The sequence below is a fragment of the Chroicocephalus ridibundus genome, chromosome 3 (genome assembly GCF_963924245.1).
Source record: "Chroicocephalus ridibundus chromosome 3, bChrRid1.1, whole genome shotgun sequence".
NCBI classification, from domain to species: Eukaryota; Metazoa; Chordata; class Aves; order Charadriiformes; family Laridae; genus Chroicocephalus; species Chroicocephalus ridibundus.
The window spans coordinates 75163217-75186119 of NC_086286.1; the positions used below are offsets into that span (position 1 = coordinate 75163217).

Below are 22903 nucleotides of genomic sequence, written 5' to 3' on the forward strand. Positions count from 1 at the left end.
TTGGATTTAGTTATCTATCTGTCCCTTTAACAGCCTACATCTAAAGTTAACTTCCTCAGATCCCCCATGGTCAATTCCTTTGGAGATGTCAAAAAACTGTAACCCCTTATATTTTTAAATCCCTGTAAACTTAGTTTTATTTTAAGGTGTGTTCAGTGTTAATAATGCTGAGAGGTTTGACATCAACTTCATACCTGCTTGCCATCAGGATTTTCATGTGAGATGATCTCCAGCCTGACTTTCTTGCAGATAGGCATTTTCAGAATGTGCCAAATATACTAGGCAATACATGCCTGGGAATTTCTGAGTACACTGACTCTCTGAGGACAGTTCGTAATGCTCAGGCTAGAAGGGTTTTCTCAAACAAATCATAGAATCATAGAACGGTTAGAGTTGGAAGGGACCTTAGAGATCGTCTAGTTCCAACCCCTCTGCCATGGGCAGGGACACCTCCCACTAGACCAGGCTGCTCAAAGCCCCATCCAGCCTGGCCTTGAACACTGCCAGGGATGGAGCATCCACAACTTCCCTGGGCAACCTGTTCCAGTGCCTCACCACCCTCACAGTAAAGAATTTCTTCCCAATATCTAATCTGTATCTCCTCTCTTTCAGTTTAAAAACATTACCCCTCATAAAGAGTCCCTCCCCATCTTTCCTGTAGTCCCCCTTTAAGTACTGGCAGGCCGCTATAAAGGCTTCCCAGAACCTTCTCTTCTTCAGGCTGAACCACCCCAACTCTCTCAGCCTGTCCTCATAGGAGAGGTGCTCCAGCCCTCATCGTGAATGACACTCCAGTGAGTAGAGGGCACTGGGAGCAGAAAGATTTGAGTCCCCTCCTTTATATAGCAAAGGTCTCACTATAGGATCGTGAACAGTCATTGGCAGAAACATGTAAGCTAGAAATTTTCTTTCCTTCTGGGTGGCCCTTTCGCTACAGGCTGGGCCCAATTGTTCACATTGTCAATAGTTGAGTCACATTTTTGCTTTCTTGTTTTCCAATTAAGAGAGGAGGAGATGGAACAAAGGAGAGAAATAAAACCTGATGAAGAATTCTGAAGCTGGCGTCTCAATCAACTGGGTCATACCTACCATGTTGGCTTTTATGAAAAATTGTCCTGCATAAAACCTATGCAGCTGACTGTCTCCTTGGCTGGGTGGGACAGGAGCAGCCTTACTAGATTTTTTTTTGAAAAAACAGTTAATTTGCAGAGAGAAATTCAACTTTGGAATGGCTAAAAATATTTGTCCTCAGCAGCAGAAAAGTCAAATACACGAGTTTTCATGTCAAAATTGTATTTGACTTGAAATTTAATCTAAGTATATTAAAATATCAGTGAAAGAAACTAAGTGAAACAAACGTCTCTGCTCTGAACTAAAAAAAAAAAAGTAGAAACTAGTTGTATACCCCCCTTCACAACTCTGCTTTAATTTCTTATAGCTCTACTGCAGCTTAAAGAGCAGAGGTGCACTGAATATGCACAACACTGACTATTGACTAAAAGAGTTTCTCAAACAGAAATTACTGTGGTGCTGCCCAGGACTGCCCTGACAGTCCAGGCAGGAGGCTGAAGGCACTGTCACAGCCCTCTTCTGGGCAGACATTCCAGCATCTCAGTTTTCCACCAGAATTACTCCAACGCGGCCATTTGCGCTGGGGAAAATTTAACTTTCAGAGAACATAAGGAGGCACATTATAATATTGTGACCTGATAAAGTAAAACAGGACTCGTCCTCCCCATCATGCAGCTCAGCTGACACGCTCTAGAGGACAAACCCAATGAACTTGAAAATTGAGTTAGTTTTTCTCTCAGGAATTAATGTGACCGCTTGGCTTCCATCCAAATTCCATTTCACTGTTGATGTGTTTTTAATTTTAAAGTGTTTGTTTTTTTTTTTAATAACGGACCACAAATCAAAATAAAGGAGATTCTCCTTCCCATCCTTTAATTTCAATATTCAATATTAAGCTATGTAGGGTCCCAGTAAATAGAAGAATTTTTAAAAGATAATTAAAATTAAGTAATGCAATACCTGCTTCTTTTGGTTTTGCTCCATTGCTTAAATTTCCTTAAAAGAAACTCATTAATCCAAAGTCATTGGGTTAAATACAATGGTTCTATTGGTCTAGAAAGCTGTCAATCCTAACCAATATTTACTCTTAATGTTTTGACCTCAACACTGTTTACTGTCTTAATTAGTATAAATGTAGTCTATCATATTGAAAGGAAATGGCTCCATAAACTGATTGCATGGAAAAGAAAATGATTTCACAAAGGACAGTTCCTTCTTACTGGCCTGGAAGGTGTTAACGTACTCATTTGTAATGGCTTTCCTGCTGGAAACAATGGTTGCTTCCAACTGCACAGGTTTTTTTTGTGATTTTATAGAGCAGTTCCACACATGTTTTTTCTTGGTATTTCTGGTTTTTGAAGTGTTCCCAAATTCTGCTCATAGTCAATACATACCAAGCTTCACACTTCGACTCTCTGGTTTCCTTTTCACGATATCAGCCTTCAACTGACCTTTCAGCCTTGGTTGTGGCGTGCACCGGCTATCCTGGACTTCAGTAAGACCATGAGGGAGCAGCTGGGCTACCTGGGAGCCTTCCAAGCATTCTGATTACTGCCCCAAAACAAAGGCAAACCCAGAGGTGGCTTGCTGGCCAAAGCAATGGGATACCGTGTCGGCTCTCAAGTAGATGGGAGATGGCAGCAGACACAGGCATTTCTACTAAACAGCCCCCTGGTGGGTTAAGGCTTCCTACAACCACAGCATTTACAGTATCGCTGGGCTCAATTAGAGTTATGTGAAAAGTAATACCTTTTTAAATAGACACCTCACACAAAGTACGTTCCTTTATTGCAGCACTGATTTATACTGAGACTTTGCTTAGTTTACCTTGTTTTCTCTTGCCTGGTTGTTATGTTACTTATTACTTGTATCAAAATACCCTACATAATCTGTGAGGTCACCATAAGTGAAGGACAGTGGTTATTCTAAAGAGTTTGCAACCTGAATGGAGAGGCAATATTGCTCTGTTTTACAGTCTAGAGTTTCAAAGCATTTGGCACTACTTCATTTGAGAGAGTGATGGAGCCTTTCAGAAACCTGTCTGTGAATGCCTGACTATGGTTGGGAAGGTCATGCACAAAAAATCAGTGGCAGAACTGGGAACAAACCACTCAGTTCAAAATTCTGGCTTGTCTTTTCTTTGTGGCTCTCGTCGTCCCCAGGAACAATCCAAGAAGGGGTGGTCACGCTTAGCTTACACAAGCATCAGCTGCCCTGCAAATGATGCGGTTTTATTTGAATGCTGCTGGGTTCTCCAAACAGGGCAGTCTGCCTTGTGTCAAGATAGGTCCTGTCTGAGTGAGGAGGGGTTATCCTACTCTTTTGAATAGCAGTGAGAATATCCAAATTTCTTCTTTCTTTCTTTAACTTTTGCACATGCCTAGCAGAGGATTTAGCTCTCTGCTGTAGGTTGGTTTGGAAACAGCACAATTAAAAGCAGTTCAAACTAGAAAGTGATGAAAAATGTCTTTCTCCTTTAACAGCATCTGACTGCATCGGCCTCAGAGAATAGGTATTCCTGTTGGAATCTAATTTGTCCATGAAAAACAGCTAGGACAAAGAAGTTCAGACAAAATCCTGGTGTTTGTTTCCTGCAAGATATAGTTTCTTTTTGCCTGACCAAGCTACTGACAGTTGCAAGACTTCCTTATGCACAAAGGCCATAACCTGTCCAGGTCTAGAGGCTACAAAGATGGGAGAGGCAGGTGGTCCGTTTACAGGTATCCACTGCTCCGAGGGTACACTCAGCCGGCCTCATACTCAAGTCCCCCTGGTTTCTCTTTCACATTTTGGATTGTTGATCCTTTCAATAGGAATGCACTGTTGCCAAAAATCTGTTAACTTTAAATTTACAAGAAGTCACCTGCAGGATTAGTGCTGAGCTTGACAGGGAGGTCTTCCAAAACCCGCCTATTCTGATCCTTCTCAAAGGGAAGCTGAAGCCCAGGTGTAAGAAGCAGTCATTTTGGCATGGCAGCAGGCAACTTTGGGGCTTGCAGAGATACTAAGAGCATATCTTTGTCTCCCACCAGATCCTCCAAAGCTTCTTAGAATTCATCTGTGGCTCTCAGAGTAGCCTCAGGTTTGGTAGGTCCTGTTTTCTGCCTTTTCACAGTCCATTAAATGCTACTTTCTAGAGTCAAGAATTCCCCTGGATCTTATGCTTGATTCCTATGCAGGAAATGCTCCAATGCAGACAAATGTGAAAGTCTAGGGATGTTACAATAATACGTCACTAAATTTTAAGGAAAGAATATTTTGTACTGTACACTTATTTCTGTTGGTACTTAAGTGTCAATGAAAAAGGGTATTTGCAAACAGTTAATTCTGCAGTACTAGGTGAGGCTGAGCTATCTCGGTAATGCTTCTAAGTACTTCTCGTCACTAGCAGTAATTATGAGATATAGGTCTTGAAAACAAACAACAACAATAAAAACCCTTCACTGTGAAAATACTCTACACTGTGATGTAAACTCAATATACTTGAATTTGAAGCACACCTCATGTCGTGGTGTTTTTATAAATAACACGAAATTATGCACCATTTATATGTGGTGTTTATTTTGCCAACTTCCACTTTCCAAAGTGACCAAGTAAGGATTTTTGTTTGTGGGTAAAATCCTCTTCTATAGAAATCAATAACTTTTCAGAGACTGGCCAGAGTAAAGTTTCTTTTCTGCTTCTAATCATAAACTATAACAAAATTTGAAGTTTCAAATTATCAGTACTGTATTTTCATTGAATCCTTAATGCAGTACTTGGTGTTGGGTCCTTAAAATTTACATTTTGTATTAGAGGCATATGGGTGAATATTTCTTGTGGCTTGTCTAGCTCCAACCTTACGCTTTAACTACATAAAGTATACACAATGTTTGCACACAAAGTTGCATGCAACATCAGGAAAAAGGAATCACCAGAGTATACAGAGCCAGGCTTTAGGGTACAGTACCTGGATGGAAAGAAATGAGTACATGAATATCTGCAATTGAATGTCTTATAACTCAGGGCCAGAGTCTGACTACCCTTAACGCTGCTGTAAGTCAAGAGGAAAGCCTTTGGAATAACAGGAATTTTTGCAAATCAATACAGAAGCAGAATAAACTGGTGTCATCATCTGCCCATAAATGCATGTGACCAGATACATTAACGAAAGTGCAGGCAGCTGTTTGCTATATGTGAGAATGCCACACAGAAAACAAGCTGTTATATTATAACAATGAAGAGGCTGAAGGGTGACTTAATTGGGAATTAATATTTGCATTTGCAAGTAATATGCCTGTTACATTTGCATTTGCAAGAAATATCTCTGTTGTAAATGGATACTCTAACTACGAAGAGACTAGTGAGAAAAAGAGTAAAATATAATAATTCAAATAATTTATATGGTACGCATTATGCTTATCAGAAAGAATATGTAACAGATATCCCATTTCTCTTTTTTCTTGCCAGAAAACAAGGCTTGATTCAAATTTTCTGTGTAAAACCCAGCCTTTTTTATAGTACAATCATAGACAATAAACACTATGACTGACCCCATTCCTCTGAGAATCTTTTGGCATACTACCAAAAGAAGCAAAATCTGAAGAAGCCATTATAAGAAAATAGAGAAACAAGCCAATGTCAAGAACAGAAAGGGATTATTGTCAAATTTGTCTCTCTTACGTAAATTGGTATCATTTAGTAGCACCAGGCATGTTTCTGTTCTAAAGAGGTTCACTTTGGTGTTTACGGTTGGAGTTTATGAAAGCTGAGAGTCCAGACGCTGCTTTTCTTTTCCCCCAGCTCCCTTCTGGCGCAGCATCCGATTCCTGCGAATCCAAGGGGAATGATGGCACTGAGAACAGCTACTTCCCGGTCCTCCCACAGCACAGGAGCTCATGTGCTGCTGTCCTCAGTCAGAGGCAGGAGAGAGCACGCTTCCCTCCTGTCAAAAAACTAGGATCTTTTCCCACTGTTCTGTGTTTAGCAAAGGTAGCCTGGCTGGTAAATACAGAACCTGATCCTGTTGTGCATCAGAATCATGAATATTAGCTCATCCAAACTACTTTTATACAAATATTTTAAAAATTAAAAGAAAAGAGTTGAGAGAAAAGCAGTCTTTTGATAGTTTTGCCGTGGGGTTTTTGGGCCACGGTCTGATCTAAAGCACCTTGTGAGAAGGGGGTCAGTTTTCAATACTCTTTGGACCAGACCCTTAAAATACGGTTGCAGCAGTATCACCACCATATTACATGATTGCCTCTTCTCACCCTGCATGCAGTTGGAAGGTATTCAAGCCAAGCCCAGATTTATACCAAAATATTTGCCATGTGTTTCAGATAAGGTATAATAAACTTTGAACAAGGCAGAACAGATTTTATGTCCAACATTCCCTTTGAAACGCCTTCATCTTTCTCCCTCCCTTTTCCTTCTCACACCCCTGCACCCTCATGTTTTATGTGACAGCGTTGCTGTGGGACCTTCAGCAAAATAAACCTCAGCCAGTGAAGCAAACACGAGCACCTTGTGAGGTGTGACTGACTTCTGAGCACAGCCCTTTTCCTTTGCTGCTGTTTACAGATGACATAGGAGCCCTGGTTGGCCCTGCCGCTCGCTTAATTGACTTAAAGCTGGTAGTGAGCAAGCGAAACGGAAACATGGCATTCGTTACCTTTTTGATCCCCTGCTTTGTGATCGGCACTGATATCGCTTTCTCTTGCCAGAATACTGACGACTTCGTGGGTGCCAGTTCTCCGGGGGACATTGTTATTGGAGGCCTGTTTGCAGTTCATAGCGAAATGCTGCGTCCAGAAGAATATCCCATCAAGCCGGTAATTCAGAATTGCGCTGGGTGAGTAATACTGGAAATACATCTATAGCAAAGAAGAGATCACTGACTCCGGGCATGTACAAATCTATTTCTCTTGCATTTCGTAGTCTTTAAAAAGACTTTTGGCATCACATAAATTGCAAGTAAATTAACACAGGATGATAAAATATGGCAAAGTTACAGTAAAAATTCTGTGGCTGCCTGAGGAAGGGAATGAGCATTTGATCCTATTTCAGTCTTCATATATAATCAAATACCCTTGGAGGTTTGTGCTGAACAATCATTTAATTTCCATATAAATGCTAATTTGTTGCTATATATCTGAAGTACTCTGCTGTGCAGTTGTTCATGATTTATTATGAAGTTGCACCTACGTGATTTGAAGACAGGCAGACTGTTCCATTTTACCCAAGCACATATTAAAGTACGACCCCCGCCTCACAGGGCAGCTCAGTTGTAATCTATGATAGTACCTTGCTGACTAGATTGTAATTATTGTTATAATTACTGTAATTATTACACTTTGTGTTATAATTGTGGCATTATGTTATAGGAGAAACTATATATAAGCACCGTGTAATGTATGCATTCAGCTTCAGAGTGTGCATGAGAATATTTATTTCGTTGGCTCCAAATCCTCCTGTGCTTGAAACATCCAATTTTCTGGAAAGAATGCAAAGGAAACCTGGTGGAGAACTTCATTTTAAGTATATAATAAAGCCTTCCTAAGCCCAGGAATTCCAAATATGCATTTTCTTTAATTTTAATACAGGTGCAAATCCTCAAATTTTATTTGACTTTTACATGCAACTTAATCCCACATCTGAACCTAATAATTAGCTGGACATGCAGGTATCCATCTGGATTTCTTTCAAAATGATGATGAAGTTGATAATTTTGTTGGTCTTCCATTCTTTTTCTACGGAGTAGAAAATTTAGTAGCCCATTTGAAATTTAATTTAGTTTGCAAGATTTGTAAACTTTAGAGAAGCTTGCCTGAGAGGAGGTTGAATTGCAGACATTTTGTGCTAGCACAGTTCTGATTAAACATCTGATATGACATCCACTGGAGATCAGGGGAATAGCTGTACTAAGTCTAGACCTGACTTCATCAGGTCTAGAGAGTGTTTTAGGAACGTCGATGCAACCACTAGAAGACCTCAACCCCTGAAATGTTTTCTTCTGTTCTGAAATATTTAGTTCTTTCTTTCCTCTGTTTCAATGCTTTTGGTGAAAGTAAATACATTTTGAAAATGCTTACTGGACAGATGGAGTTAACTGAAACAGCCCCACTGACTTTGACAGATGCTTTCAATTTTTCATGTGCCACGAAAATTTGGGGTTGAGTACCTGTTTTTTCAGAAAATCATTTTTATTTGGGTGTAATTTAAATTTTGTGTTTATTTTGCTTAGTCTCCGACTTAGGTGAGGCAAAAATGTGCATTTTCTAATCTTTTGTACATTAAAACCCAAGCAAATCACACAAAATATGCTATGCATCATTTCTTTTCAGTAGTTGTCAAGTCCTAAGGGATATGCTCAAAACAGACTTTGCTTTGGCCTTGTTCCCTGCAATGTTTTTCTAAAGTAAAGTTTCTGTGTTTCCTGACAGCTTTGAAATTCAAATTTTTCTTCAGACGCTTGCAATGATACACGCTATTGAAACAATCAACAATTCAACGCTGTTGTCTGGAGTTACTCTGGGCTACGAGATCTATGACACGTGTGCAGAAGTTACAAAAGCCATGGCGTCTGCTCTGAGGTTTCTGTCCAAATTCAATTCTTCTGAGGATGTTGTAGAGTTCAGGTGTAACTACTCAGACTACATCCCGAGAATCAAGGCAGTCGTTGGAGCCAGCTACTCGGAGGTGTCGATGGCAGTTTCAAGGCTGTTGGCTTTGCAACTAATCCCGCAGGTAGGTTTGAGGGAATTATGTCATTTTGGACAGTGGGTCAAATCTGCCGCAGTTAGGTTAAAGGTGCAGCTCTGATCACAGGGATTGCAAAAGCCACACGCTTGCTACAGAGCAGGATTTGTCTCAATCGAAGAACATGAGGAGGGGTGGGATTCAATTCCCAACGTAAGGCTTGATTCACTTGCCAAAACAAAGGCAGTAAGGGCTAGTTTATATGCCTGAGGCACATGCTTCTAAGTGCTATTTCAGGATGATGCCGTGCTCTTGTCAGCCTGGTGGCGCCAGCAGTCAGTCCTGCATGGCTGTGCCAGTTACTCCAGTGTACCTGGGGTGACTCTCGAGGACTTTGTTCAGGCAACAAAGTTACACCTGCCATGTTTAAGTCTGGCTGGTGGTCAATATGGTGGTGAATACTCAATCTCAAAGTGGAAAAAAAAAATTTAAAAAAAGACAAAATCGAATTTGGCCAGAAATTTGGAAAATCTCTCCTGCCTGGGAGAGATTAGATGTTGGAGTCTGTTGTAACTGTGGGGAGGGAAGTGAGGAATGTTGCTCTAAAACACAGTTTTACTGCGCCATTCTTCAAGCAGTTGTAGAAAAGAGGGAATACAACTCTCTAGATCTGCACTGGTCCTTCCCAAAGCATCCTTCTCTATTTCTGACCCCACTAGGACTAGTACAGTCCCACACTTGCACTTAGGCCAGTGCTTCCATTTCTACTTTCATCATTTTAAAAGAGCTGGGGTCAAGGCCAGGACCAATTGAAAAAAAGGAAATCTGCTTCCCCACCACCCTGTGTTGCACATTGGGTTTAGCAATTTGACATAAATTCACTTCACTACTTCACTGCAAAGCAACATAGTAACCAAAAATGTCGAAAAGACATAAAATCTGAACTAATTGAAACTTCTAACTGAGTCTTCTCCTCCGCAACAGTAGGAAGTAATTATGACTTCCAGCTCCACCACAGAAGCTGTAGTAAGTATGAAAATTAAAATGCCACATTTGAACATAATTAAACAAATCTGCATTGGAACGTAGAAATGGAAAAGGTGACCCAGCAAATTTTTCTCTTCAATAGCGTCTGCAATCTTCTGACATCGGTGAGATTTGGTAGCCCCTCCGGACAAGTGACTCTCATTTTGGAAAGCTTAGATTTATTTTTTAAGAACCGTCAAGCAATGTAGGAAATGTAAGTGTAGGGAAAAAAAGCTCCTACAAACAAATAGAAAAGGATTAAAACTAGAGAGATTTAAATAACAATGTTCCCTTTATGTTTTTCTAGCTACAGTCACAAGGAAAGGGTAATAAATATTTTATATGAAAGAATTATAGCATTCTGTAGCATTGGTTACTGTTTGTTTTTCTAGGAGGTTCTCCTAACAGACTTAATGGTCCTTTAAAAATATAGTAATTAAACCTTGCAGAGAAAATATGTATGTGGGTGAACGATACTAATATACACAGTGATAGAAAAATACTGAAAAATGTAAGGGTACTAGCAATTTGGATAACCACTCAAACAATGTTTAATGCTTCCAATGTTTTAAATATTGTTTTGAATGGCATGTTGATGGTATCTGAACAGAGTAGACCAAGAATCTTATACCAGCATAACTGTCATAACCATTTTGAAAGGTTTTATTCTCTGCCTTCACTGAAGTAATTATGGTATGAGGATGAAAATAGCAGAACCGGTCCTGGGCATGAGTCTGCATCCGAATAGCACGGTGAGGGAACCTGCCCCATTTGGCTGCACCTTGCTGATGTTCACTCACAGGAGGAGGGAGCCCTGGGTCAGGCTGGATGAAAGAGCAATCATGGCAGCTTTGGATCTCTTGGTGTCCTTTGGAGGAGATCGCTTCCATAACTGAATTGTTCGCTCTTCCTAGGTCAGTCCTGCGTCATCAGCTGAAATCCTCAGTGACAAAATCCGGTTTCCTTCTTTCTTCAGGACTATCCCCAGTGATTTCCATCAGACAAGAGCAATGACCCACTTGATCTGTGAGTCTGGGTGGAACTGGATTGGAGTAATAGCCACTGATGATGACAATGGGAGGTTCGCTCTGGAGAGCTTTGGGGTCCAGGCCATGGCAAACAACGTTTGCATAGCTTTTAAAGAAATGCTGCCTGCCTATCTCTCTGACAACACCTTTCACGCCAAAGTTGATCGTGCAATTGAGAAGATTGTCAAGGAAACCCGAGTAAATGTTATTGTTGTCTTTATGAGACAATTCCATGTGCTCAAACTATTTAAGAAGGCAACTGAGAGGAATGTAAATAAAATTTGGATTGCAAGTGATAATTGGGCGGCTGCAGTCAAAATCAGTACAATTCCCAATATCAGACAGCTGGGGACCATTGTGGGATTTGGATTTAAAAGTGGAGATATCTCCACATTCCAAGATTTTCTGAGAAAGCTTCATGAAAAGCGCACTGACAACAACAAGTTTTTACAGGAATATATTATGCTTTTGTCAGTCTGTGCACACTTGGAGTACCACGATTTTCAAATGTGCATTGCAAACCAGTCCCAGGATGATCTATTGCAAAATGTTGAAAATAATCATCTGATCTGGAGAGATGATTTTTTGAATGCTAACATTGAACCAGGATTTATCCGTAATACCATACTTGCAGTCTATGCCATTGCTCACGCCATTAAAGGGCAATGCAAAGACAGAAACTGCAAGGATCCCTCTGCCTTCACTCCCTGGGAGGTATGATGTTAATTCTTTCACTTCTCATTCTCTCTGCAAAACTTTCACCTTATTTTTCCTCCCACATTCCTGGATTTACCAGCTTGGTCCTTTTACTAAATGACTTTCTACTCCTGTTCCTGCCTTTCTTCACCAACTGAAATCACAGACTATGTGCTAGAGCAGCAGTACCTAACCATTGCAGTGCTGAGAACCAGAATCCAGTTTTACTGCCCCTTTTTTTTTTGGCTCATGTAGACACAGAAGCTCCTGGTGCTAAGCCATGGCTATGTTCTGCTGTAGATATAGAATGATTATTGCATTTCACGCATAGATAGCTAGCTGATCGTGAGTTAACTGCATACCCACCATCTCCTCCTTCAGGGGTACAATAGCAATGGCTGTAAACACATGGCTCCAGAGGTGCAGAAGGGACCTTTAGCTGCTGAGCTTCATTAGCTACCCTAACACTTCCCCCATCACCTTCAAAGAGCACATAGACTAGACTCCAGCTTGGATGAAGGCTCCAGCCTGTAGGCTCCTTGCTGGAACGTCTTGTTAGCTTCTCATGTGGGATAGAACAAAATGTATAGTCAATTGGCAGTTGACTTATCGGCTATTCAGCTACTAGTGGTTGGTCCTATTGCTGCAAACCACCGTAATACACAGCAATGAGCGCTCTTAAGAGATGGGGAAATTGCAGGATAGGAGCATTCACCAGAGTTTTAATTTTCTTCTCTCTCTCTCACCATTGTCTCTGTTTTGTGTGAATTCAGGTATTTTCCTCTATAATGAATCTTTACTTGAAAGTGAAAATGCAACAGACCGTTCCTCTCTCTGATCTTGATTTATACTCAAGTGACTGGTAGGAAAATTAGACACAATCTTTAAGATGGGTGAGGTACTTGTTATCAAACTATACTGGGTGGGAAAAGAAGAGGAAAAATCACACAAGTAAACCTGACCTGACCTTTTACCCAGGAATCTGCTCAGGAGTATTCACTTTTACACACTTTTACTCAGAGGATTAAACAAAGTTCATTTAAAAGTCAAACAACCACTGAAGCACTCTGACTTGCTCTGACCCCTTATGCTAGGTCAGGGCAGGTCAAACCAAGATAGGGGATTTGAAAAAAAAAACCCAATAACAATCAAACTCATACATGCATTTGTTAATGCAAATGAGAAAAATTCAGGACTGCTCTACTGCAACTTTATGGAGCTGCATTTACATCATTGCTGAATTAAATCCCAAATGACCCTAATTAAAAGTCACATTAAGAGGCTAAGAACTCGTGAAGAAAGCCAGAAGAGATAGTTATTCCCCCTGTGCTGTTTTCACAATACTTTTCCTCAACACTGAATTTAAACCCTCCAGAAATTGATATATATACATAAAGCTTAGGGGGCAACTAATCCATATCACACATCTCCACATACGGAGAAAAGACAGAGGCATTCGTGTTACAGCCTTTGCAAAAATAGCAATCAATTAAATCAAAATGTTGGTAATTATTAGCCCCTTCTGTCTGAAGCTGAAGATGTGTTCCAAAAGCTCTGTTGTTCCCATATTGTTAGAGAAATTGGAAAGTGGAGAAGGGACAGATTAAATGACTAGCTTGGTTATATACAATAAAAAAATTCCTGTTCGGTTTCACAAGACTGCAATATCCAAATCAGATGAAATGTTGGTTAGAAGCATACTTTGGTTGTTCATAATTGGTAGAGATGCAGCGAGAGTTTATGATGAAGTCTGAGAAAAAAGACACATTATACATGAAAAAATTGCATTCTATATACGCCATATGTATTATATACACACGTATATATGCCAGAGCCTTTTGAAGTAATAAGTCATTATGTTCATTAAATGCTACAAATATCACAAAAGGATCCCTGTAAGAGTGTGCTTTTCAAAGGGCTTTTAAATTCACCAAAACCTTGGGGTTTTTTCTTGTTACCTGATCCCTGTTGCCAAAATTTGTTAGAGCTGCAAAGGGATAAAGCCTTTACTTCAACTAAGAACCACAGTAACTAAGGAAAGTCCTTCCGTGGTTTCCCCATGAATTGAGAGTGGGTTATATGTGCCTTAAACTGTCCTTTTCTAGAGCGATGCAGAACTTTTTGATCTGGCAGTTTGAGATGAGGGAGCGAGACATCTTGCTCTGTTGAACAGAATGGCTTGCGGTAGGAAAGTTGATAGTTGCCTTATCAAAGCATGCTTGTTATGATATTTCCTACGATCTATCAAATATGGCCTGGCTGTTTATTGCCACTGTGCCACTGACCACTTCATTTGAGCAAATGAGCACATACTGTTCATTTAACAGTTCTGAGTCTCACCTTGCAACACACAGTATCAGTCAGAGCCTAAGCTGAGAACAACGTTAGAGTAGATAATTCCAGGCATGTTGGGGGAGGTTACTTTGAAAGCAAAAGCTGCCCAGATTGACTCTGGTTACAGTAAAGTAACAACAGCATCATCATTCATGCTTGTAAAGAACAAGAGGTTCCAAAAGTTACAAAAGAGTTCCAAAATGCCATTATTTCTTGCAAGCAAAAAATCTTTTCCTTTCCCATGATTGTACCAAAATTTCCAAGGCTGGAAAAAAATATTGACATGAGTATTTGTACACATTGTTAAGAAAATTACGTTAAGGAGTTAAGAAATTATGATTTTTCTTATTAACAGATTTTTATGGTCAACAGGATTGTCTGAATAATGTAATTCTGTGTAGGATGTGAAATTAAACAGTTATAAAGATACTTTTAATATTAAGATTTCTTTTACTCCTAAAAAGCAGTATTTCTTTTTAACTTGATATTATCATACAGCTGTTAAACTATTGAATTTATCACACCGACATGATACTGATGTATGTTATTGTTCCTTATATTTATGTTCAGCTGCTTGAAGAACTTAAAAAAGTTACAGTCATTGATGATGGTAAAGAAATCAAGTTTGACCCCAATGGAGATATGAGAACCAGTTACGATGTACTTCTTTGGAAAGAAATTGATGGCCACATGGAAATCACCACTATGGCAGAATATGACCCAGAGAAAGGTGACTTTATCTTTGAGGATGAAGAGAAAAAAAAAGAATTTCTGGATTTAAAGGTAACTTTTAATTTGTTGACATAACATGTGAAATTTGCTTCATATGTTTTCTTCTTCCTTCAGCATTTGCAACTGAAACGTGTCAGATAGATAGAAATCTCTTTTGCGGTTTCATGTTCTCCTTTCAGAGCAAAGAGTCCTCTCTGGGTTTATCTGACCACCTTCAAGCACCCAGAGAAGCACGTTAGCCTGTAAGCAGGCTCAGTGATTTGAAATTGAGTTATTTCTCCAGAATGCTCCTAGAAAGTTTCCTAAGAGGAGCAAATCAGAAGTTATGTCTATCCTAAGGATGCTATTCCAGAATCTTGAAAAGGGGTTTTAAAATAAAAAATGACCATGTATAAAAGCTCCCTCTCTTCTGTAACACCACCATTTATTTTGTACGTGAAGACTCATATCTGTTGACTTTACTGCTTAAAAAAAAAAAAGAAAAAAGTGTTGATTATTTGCTCCTGTTAGAGCTGAGGTTGGCACAACTACAGTCTGTTGTGGAGTCCGAGGTAGGTGGCACCACCTGGAGCCCTGGCACTGGGGGTGCCACTGGTGGACTAGTGGGTGGCCTGGGCTAGTTCCAGCTGGGTAATCTGTTGCCTGTGAATGGCTGGAGCTCTTGGTTCATCGTGCAGCTCTGTACTGCAAAGTATTCACCACTAACAAGACAGGGAGAGGCTGCTCCCTAGGTGGGCTGAATTTGAGTCTCAGCGTGTGGACTCAGCTGACAGAAAAGGCTGAGGGCAGAAGAAAACCTCAAATCCCCCCCCTCTTTGTGGCGCTGTCCAGGATGGCAAGGAAATAACTCCACTTCCTTGTGAGCACCATCCTGGAGGGAAAAGAAATAGCCAAGCCCCTCAGGACTGCTTCTCCATTTTACAAAAAATTGTCTTTGGAAAGGGGACCTGAACTCAGACCTCAAGAGAAGGCCCCGATCGCCCTTCCCCAGAGTGGTGCTTCATGCTTCAGGGATGAGCTGCCAAGGGTCAGGAACGCTGGAGCCACAGTGCAGAGCACCCAACAAGGTGTCCCAATGGAGCTGAAGTGTCTCCCCCAAGCTGAGGTGTCTCCCCCGGGCTTAGAGCAGCTGAGCTGATTTCAGGATCCCATCTGTGAAGCAGTCTGCTCGAATCCCCTGTCAGATGCTTCTAGGCTTTCTTTGGAGCTGATCCTCAGCAGTCTAAATCCCACTTTCAAAGCTGTATGGGGCGCTTTGATCTCACGCTTAAACGTACAGACAGTTCCACTGATTGGCATTCAGGGCCAAAAATTAAAATTATCAGGTGGATAACGCCCCGTCCTGATACTTGTTGAATGTGTGGAGAAAATACAAGAAACACGGAGCCTACAATGCCTTTTTTCAACATTATTTTCAGATTCCCTTGAAATATGTTAGGTACAAAAAGAAAGTGCAAATTGCAGAGTGACTGGAGGTTTATTTTAATGGCTCTCAGTAATTAATTGGGCCTGAGCTGATTTTTTTTTTTTGTTCTCTGTACACTGCAGAAGGTTCAGTCAACTTGCTCCCAGCACTGCAGGCCAGGGCAGATGAAAAAGGTTACAGAAAGTCCCCACACATGCTGTTACGAGTGTGTTCACTGCCCAGAAAACCATTACAGCAATCAAACAGGTAAGGAACTGTGATCCAAATAAAGGTTTATTTAGACAGCAATACAATTGTTTTGTTTGGATATAATGTGCCTCGGCAACCTTGGATATAACTTTGGAATGGGATTAAAATATTTGTTTATGCTCAGTTTCCCAAATATGAGTGTTTGGCCTATAAAACTTGGTTGAAACGCTTTTTAGAAGACCAAACGTAAAGCAATTAGATTTTCCATGTGACTAGCATTATTCTTTGTCAGGATGGAAAGTCTGTCTGATTTATCGGTGAGACTGACTCTCATTAAAGTAGCCTTCCTTTCCTGTCTTTCTGCAGTACACACAGTCCAATAAGGAAGATTTTTTTTACTGTGAGGGTGGTGAGGCACTGGAACAGGCTGCCCAGGGAAGCTGTGGATGCCCCATCCCTGGCAGTGTTCAAGGCCAGGCTGGATGGGGCTTTGAGCAGCCTGGTCTAGTGGGAGGTGTCCCTGCCCAGGGCAGGGGGGTTGGAACTAGATAATCTTTGAAGGTCACTTCCAACTCAAACCATTCTGTGAGTCTGTGAAGTTCAAGGGGTTTGTATTTTGCTTACCAGCATACTTTTTGTCTTACTGGGGAGCACTGCGAAGTTTGATATAGATGTACAGTAATATTTTCTGGTATCAAATCTGATGCATACTGCGTCATTTATAGGTTTGAGAGGGGTTTTTTAAAGGGGAAAATTAAATATGGAGAAGATGGAATTAAGAAATTTGGGACACAGTGTACTTTTAATATCCTGAGAGCAGAAGGAAATTAAATTCTATCTTTTTAATTTAAATAATTGTGAAATTTCTCCATATCAGAGAATAGGAGTTTTACAGCAAAAGTAACCTTTCAAAGCATAATCTAAAGCAATGTTTATTCTCACTGGTGTATTCCAAAAGCTGTTTGTAAAGAGAAAGTTAGGTGCTTTTTTTCTGATCGAAATAGGTAAAAGAAAGAAATGCAGTTCCAGTTTCTGTAAGATAATTGGTTTAATCTCAAGTCATCGTTCAGGTTTCAGTTAAAGTTTGCCTGTCCTGAGCTTTGCTCATTTATCAGCACTCCGTGAAGACCAAGGCATCGTAGGACCCTGCTCATGCTCCCTGTCCCCTCCCTGCTCCTCGCTGCTGGCAACCCCTGCTCCCAGCTGGCAGGTACTCATCCTTTGCTCCTTCCGCCACTGCCACCGCTGTGCCGCCGCCACCGCAGCCACCCCTGCCACCGCAGCCACCTCTGCCACCGCAGCCCCGCAGCTCCTCCGCCTGGACGGCGGCAGCAATAGTGGGAAGCAATCCTCAGTCCCTTCTGCTCCCCTTAGCATCCCTTCCCACATTCCTCTTGTATCTCAAGCCTCGATAATCCACTCCGCCGTTTATTTACTCCAGGTTTCCAAGCTATCTTCCTTGTTTTCTGCTTTCAGATATGGATTACTGCTACCGGTGTAACAACAAAACCTACTGGGCTCCCATCAACAGTACCACATGCTACAGAAAGACAATCCATTTCCTCGCCTGGAGTGACTGGTTTGCTATTTTCCTCCTCCTCCTCTCCGCTTTTGGGGTTGTGTTGATTTTGTCAATTAGTGTAATATTTACTAAAAACTTGAACACACCGGTCGTAAAGGCATCCGGAGGTCTAACTGTCTGCTATATTATCCTCTTCAGCCACTTCTTGATTTTTTTAAGCACCGTCTTCTTCATAGATGAACCCACAGAATTCAAGTGTAAAACTAGGCAAGCCCTCTTCGGCGTAAGTTTTGCACTCTGCATTTCATGTATTTTAATAAAGTCACTAAAAATTTTACTAGCCTTCAGCTTTGACCCCAAACTGCAGAATTTCCTGAAATGCCTGTATAAACCTGTTCCCACTGTGGTCACCTGCACTGGAATTCAAGTTATAATTTGCACCTTCTGGCTAATATTTAGGACGCCTTTTGTAAAGCAGAATTTCTCAATCCCAAGGGCAATAATTCTGGAGTGCAATGAGGGCTCTATTGTGGCTTTTGGGATTATGCTGGGCTACATCGCTGCCCTAGCCTTCATTTGCTTCATATTTGCCTTTAAAGGTAGGAAGTTACCAGAGAACTACAACGAAGCTAAATTCATCACCTTTGGCATGCTGATTTACTTTATAGCGTGGATTGTATTTATCCCTGTCTATGCAACTACATTTGGCAAATACCTGCCAGCAGTGGAAATCATCGTTGTTTTAATATCCAATTATGGAATCCTCTGCTGCACTTTCCTTCCAAAGTGCTATATCATCATTTACAAGCAAGAAACAAACACAAAATCTGCCTTTCTCAAAATGATTTCCACATATTCCTCCAAGAGCGCAGGCAGCGTTGCTGTTAGTCAGATTTCTTTGGATTCAAAGTCTTCCAGCTCCCGAGCCACTGTCTCAGACTCGTGTAAACCTGAGAAAAACTCTGTGAATGGAAACTGCCATTTCCAAGTGCCGGGGCAGAGACTAATAAAAGGGAAAGTTCTTCCTAAAAATACTGCAAGGACTATGGCCAGGAAAAGACTCTCCAGCATATGACTGGCCAGCATTAAAGTCCTAGAAGATGAAAAGCCATATTAGGGAGCCATTTCTCTTTCAGGTCTCTTTCCTTTTCAGCATCCCCAAAGAGAGCAGGCCACGTGAAATGCCTTCTCCTCTGGTACTTAAGCAGTTATCCATTACCAGATCTGCAAGGCTCTCCTCGCTCACAGGGCCCAGCCCCTGCTCCTGAGGGCACCATGAGGTGTGGTCCCCTTCAGCAGCTCCCTCCCCTCCCTGCCCCGCTCACGTAGACCCGTGGGAACCTCTTCCGCAATCTCACTGCCCCAGGTGTGGCAGAAACACCAGGAAATTATAATTTCTTGCAGATATGTAAGTGGGAATATATGGGTTTGCCCCACTTTTTTTTTGCCTCTTTGATGCCCAATTGTTTAAGGAGCTCCTCGTCTCGCCAGGATCTGTTTTACAGATCAAACAGAACCCTCTCCCAGCCTTTGTTTGCTAGGATAAACAAGCTGAGTCCTCTAGTCTCCACTTTTAAGATAGGCTTTCCATTCTCCTGAACATCCAACCCTTTTCACCTGGTATCAGTGAATCCTTTTTTTTCTTTTTTCCCCCAAAATCGCACACCTTATTCCAGACAAGTGCTGCAGTAACTTTTAAAGTTCCTTGTAATTACCAGGACAATAATGAACTCGAGTCAAGCCCATATAAAAATTAAATAATTTCTCTGGAGCTCTGTAGTTATTCATATGGTCAGCTACTTTTTTTCCATACTCAGAGGAAATACAGTGATTCACCTCACGCATCTCCTCCAATTCCTCTTACTTGAGGGTGTAATGTCAATGTGTAATGTCAAAACTTATACACCAATTGGTTCCTCTCATTCGCATAAATAATGTGACCGTGATCAGCATGAGCGCATCCTGGGAATTTTCGCTTTTTTGATACATATTTAAAAAAATCTGATTTTCAACAAGAAAATGACAATGCACCATTCTGGTAGGCAGAAGTAACAGCAGAATGAACCTGTATGAGCTGCACTGGATGGGTCTCTGCTCTGTAGCCCCGTGAACGTAGCTATGCCGTGCCTTCCATACTAGAGGCAAAAGGCACGTTCAGAGGAGGAATTTTTCTTTTGGGACAATGGTACCACAGAACGTTTTCAAGCTCTAAACAGCAGAGCTGTGCTGTCAGGCCAGGACTGTGACGAATACTTTTCTGTGTTCCTAAAGCCCGCGGCCCAGACCACAGAGACATTGCTATTTTAATTTCTGTGCCATGTTACTGTCAAGTTATGCTAAATTCCTTGAGTTTTGTCCATGCTTCTATTTAGAACTGGAATAACTGGATGTTGTGGCAGGCCAAAATAAATTTTAGTAAATTTGGTGTTACACAGACATATTGTATTATTGTTATGTACGCTATATCTATTTTTCTATCATTTCTATTTATATGTTCTAACCCATAGCCATATGATTTTTCTACTCATATTTTGTTAAAAATACCTATAAATCACATTTCAACAATGGAAGCAGGAAATGAAATCACTGTGACATGTAGGCCATATATGTAATACATACCTATGAGACATTTGTAAAGTAATTTGAATGGCAAGGGTGCAATTTATATACATATTTGAGTAATTACATAAGTTCTATAGCTGATCAGAAGAATGAAGGTTTACGCATGTGTATTTATATGATGAATGCTCTTCATATATCAGTTGTTGTGAATACTGTTCTGAATATGACGTTATGTATGATAAGGTTAAAAGTCCTGCAGGTTGGCTGTCAATGCAGCAAGAAGTGTCTCTGCAAAAGAGAGAAGCAAAGCTTCCATTGCACAGTGACTGCCAGCACTCAGCTGGTTAGAAAAATCAATTTGACTCGAACGTCGTACCTCTATTTGCTGTTTTCAAAAGTGTTGAGCATGTCATGTCTTGAAGATATAAGGAAAAGGGATGATTAAAGCCATATAGTTATTTAAAACTGAGTTTGATTACTTAATTTCCTTACCTTTCCCCATGAACTTTGGTTTGGCCATGAAGAGCAGCAATGCACACACCTGTGCAACGTTTCCACCCAGTAGATCTCAAGCTGCTTCTTACAAACCCCCTTTAGGTTGAAAGCTAAGTATGGTAGGGCATTCCTCCCTACAGGACAATGGGGAAAGTGTCTTGAGGAACAGGACATGGTGACAGCATTGTGAAGGTCTCTACGGAAGTATCTTTAAGAACAGACATCACACATGGCAGAATTTCAAAGGAGTCCTACATGCTACATCTGCCTCTCCAGCTACTCAGGTCTTCTGCGTAAAGCACAGTCAATGGTGGAGCTGAGAGGATGTAACAGATTTCCTAGGCAGACTTGGCAGAAAAAAGCGATGCTGTATCAAGCTGTGAGACATCTGTTTTTAAATGCCTTGTCTGCAAGAAGTAGGTAGAACATAAAGGGATTGTCCTACCCTATGCAGAAGACAAAAAAAGCTGAAAATCGGGGTTCATGATGCTAGAGGGAGCATTTGTGCACATTGCCCTGCCCAGAACAGTAAGTATTCCAGCAATCTAACTATTCCTGTTACCAGGCACAGGGACATTAATGAGCCTGAAACAGATTTCCATCCTTGGAGCACAGAACAGGAATCACCTTCCTGAGGCACAGAGAAGTCTCATCATGACCACCCTGGAGCCACAACCTGTAGGTCAGACCATGCGGGCACGAAGGGGTTAGAGCCCACCCTGCTCACTTACTTTGGAAAGATCCCTGCTTCTCAAAATGCTAACCTCCGTATGTGCCCACCTGCACATTTTCCATCTCTGAGAGCCACAGAGAGTACAAATGTTCCCAAGTACTCTGCTGTCCACAGAGAAGTCAAGCATGAAAATCTCATTTGTGGAGCTCAACAGGAGGCTGTTCTGGATGTAACCACTATTTAACTTTTTGGGGGTTTATGTCATTCCTTGTTAATATTGCTAAATGACACATTCTGAAGCCACTATCACACAGTGTGCAATATCTCTGGGGAGAACAAAGACTATGAAGGCCACCAAGTTTTTTCAAGTCCCCTCTTCCAGGGCATAATTCCCTCAAGATTACAGTAGCTCTATCTCTGCAGATGCCTTCCAGCTGCCCATAATCTTTAGAGCAGTTCTTTGGCGGGTGCCGAGGACTATTTATGTGAGCCCCAGGCTTCCTCCCAGCAGCTCTGCAGACGGCCCTTGGAGCTACAATGACTCAAAATGTGCAGGTTACCAGCATGACTAGCGACAAATGGCAGTGTTTGGGATGCTGCTCCTAACGAGCGATGCCGAGCAGCCCAGCCCAGCTTTGCTGCCTCTTCCTACCCTTCCCAGCTGTGTCTCCAGAAATGAGGAGCACTGCTTGACACCACCCCGCTCTCTTTGAGCAGGAAGAAGGTGAAGGCGAAGGGGTTACGGGCAGACTGTAACCCCAGTATCACCCTTTAGGTCATTTCTATTGATGTGTCTTCATCTCCCCAACAACATTCTGAAATAGAGCAGAGCCGGCCGGGGAGTGTGTGTGTGCAAAGAGGTGCATACTCTTCATTATTTTTAGAAGGACATGAGAAGGTTGGTGTGGAGCTTTGATTCAGAGAGCTGGGTTCTTCTGTTTAGGGAATGGCTCGTTTGCAAACAGAAATTTTGTTATGAAATAGAATGTGGGAAGATTTTATTTTTTTTTTTAAGTCGGTATGACTTAAATGAGTTGGAATGGCTTTCGTGTTTTACCAATTATAAGGATATTTTGTTACATTAATGATTTTGGAATGGAAACTGTACACATGTGAATAAGAAAATACCAACATGGGACTACTTACTGAAAAGAAAGTGCTTTTTTGAATATCTTTCCAGAATAAAATGTTGTCGAAACAGCATTTAAAAAAACCCCAAACTTTTAGTATCAAGGACACTAGAACTCACTTTGGTGACAAATTTCTGATCTCCTTTACTCAACAATTTGCTTTCAGAAAAAGCTGCTTACCTCTGGCTCTGCTCCTGAAAAGAGATAACTGGAGGTTTTGGCTACAAATGGTTCAAGACTCCTTGTCCGTGCCGTCACATCAAGCACAGGGCTTTAGCTGCTGCCGGGCAATGGTCCATCCATGGGGAGCGGGGCTTCCTCCCTTCATCTGCAGGCGTTCTG

At 41.2% G+C, this 22903-nt stretch overlaps 1 protein-coding gene across 3 annotated transcripts; it reads left to right on the forward strand.

The window, feature by feature from the left end:
* Window positions 1-6453: 6453 nt before the first annotated feature.
* Window positions 6454-20935, forward strand: GPRC6A (G protein-coupled receptor class C group 6 member A). 3 transcript variants are annotated; one of them, XM_063331089.1, is made up of 7 exons: window positions 6454-6581; window positions 6774-6901; window positions 8493-8796; window positions 10689-11516; window positions 14403-14615; window positions 16113-16236; window positions 17656-20935. In XM_063331089.1, the coding sequence occupies exons 1-7, from the start codon at window positions 6501-6503 to the stop codon at window positions 18774-18776; spliced, it is 2799 nt and encodes a 932-aa protein (XP_063187159.1). In that variant the 5' UTR covers window positions 6454-6500; the 3' UTR covers window positions 18777-20935. The 3 variants fall into 3 exon arrangements, with proteins under 3 accessions (XP_063187159.1, XP_063187160.1, XP_063187161.1); XM_063331090.1 differs by lacking the exon at window positions 6454-6581 and having other exon boundaries at window positions 6601-6901; XM_063331091.1 differs by lacking the exon at window positions 6454-6581 and having other exon boundaries at window positions 6795-6901; window positions 8518-8796.
* The last annotated feature ends 1968 nt before the right edge of the window (window positions 20936-22903 follow it).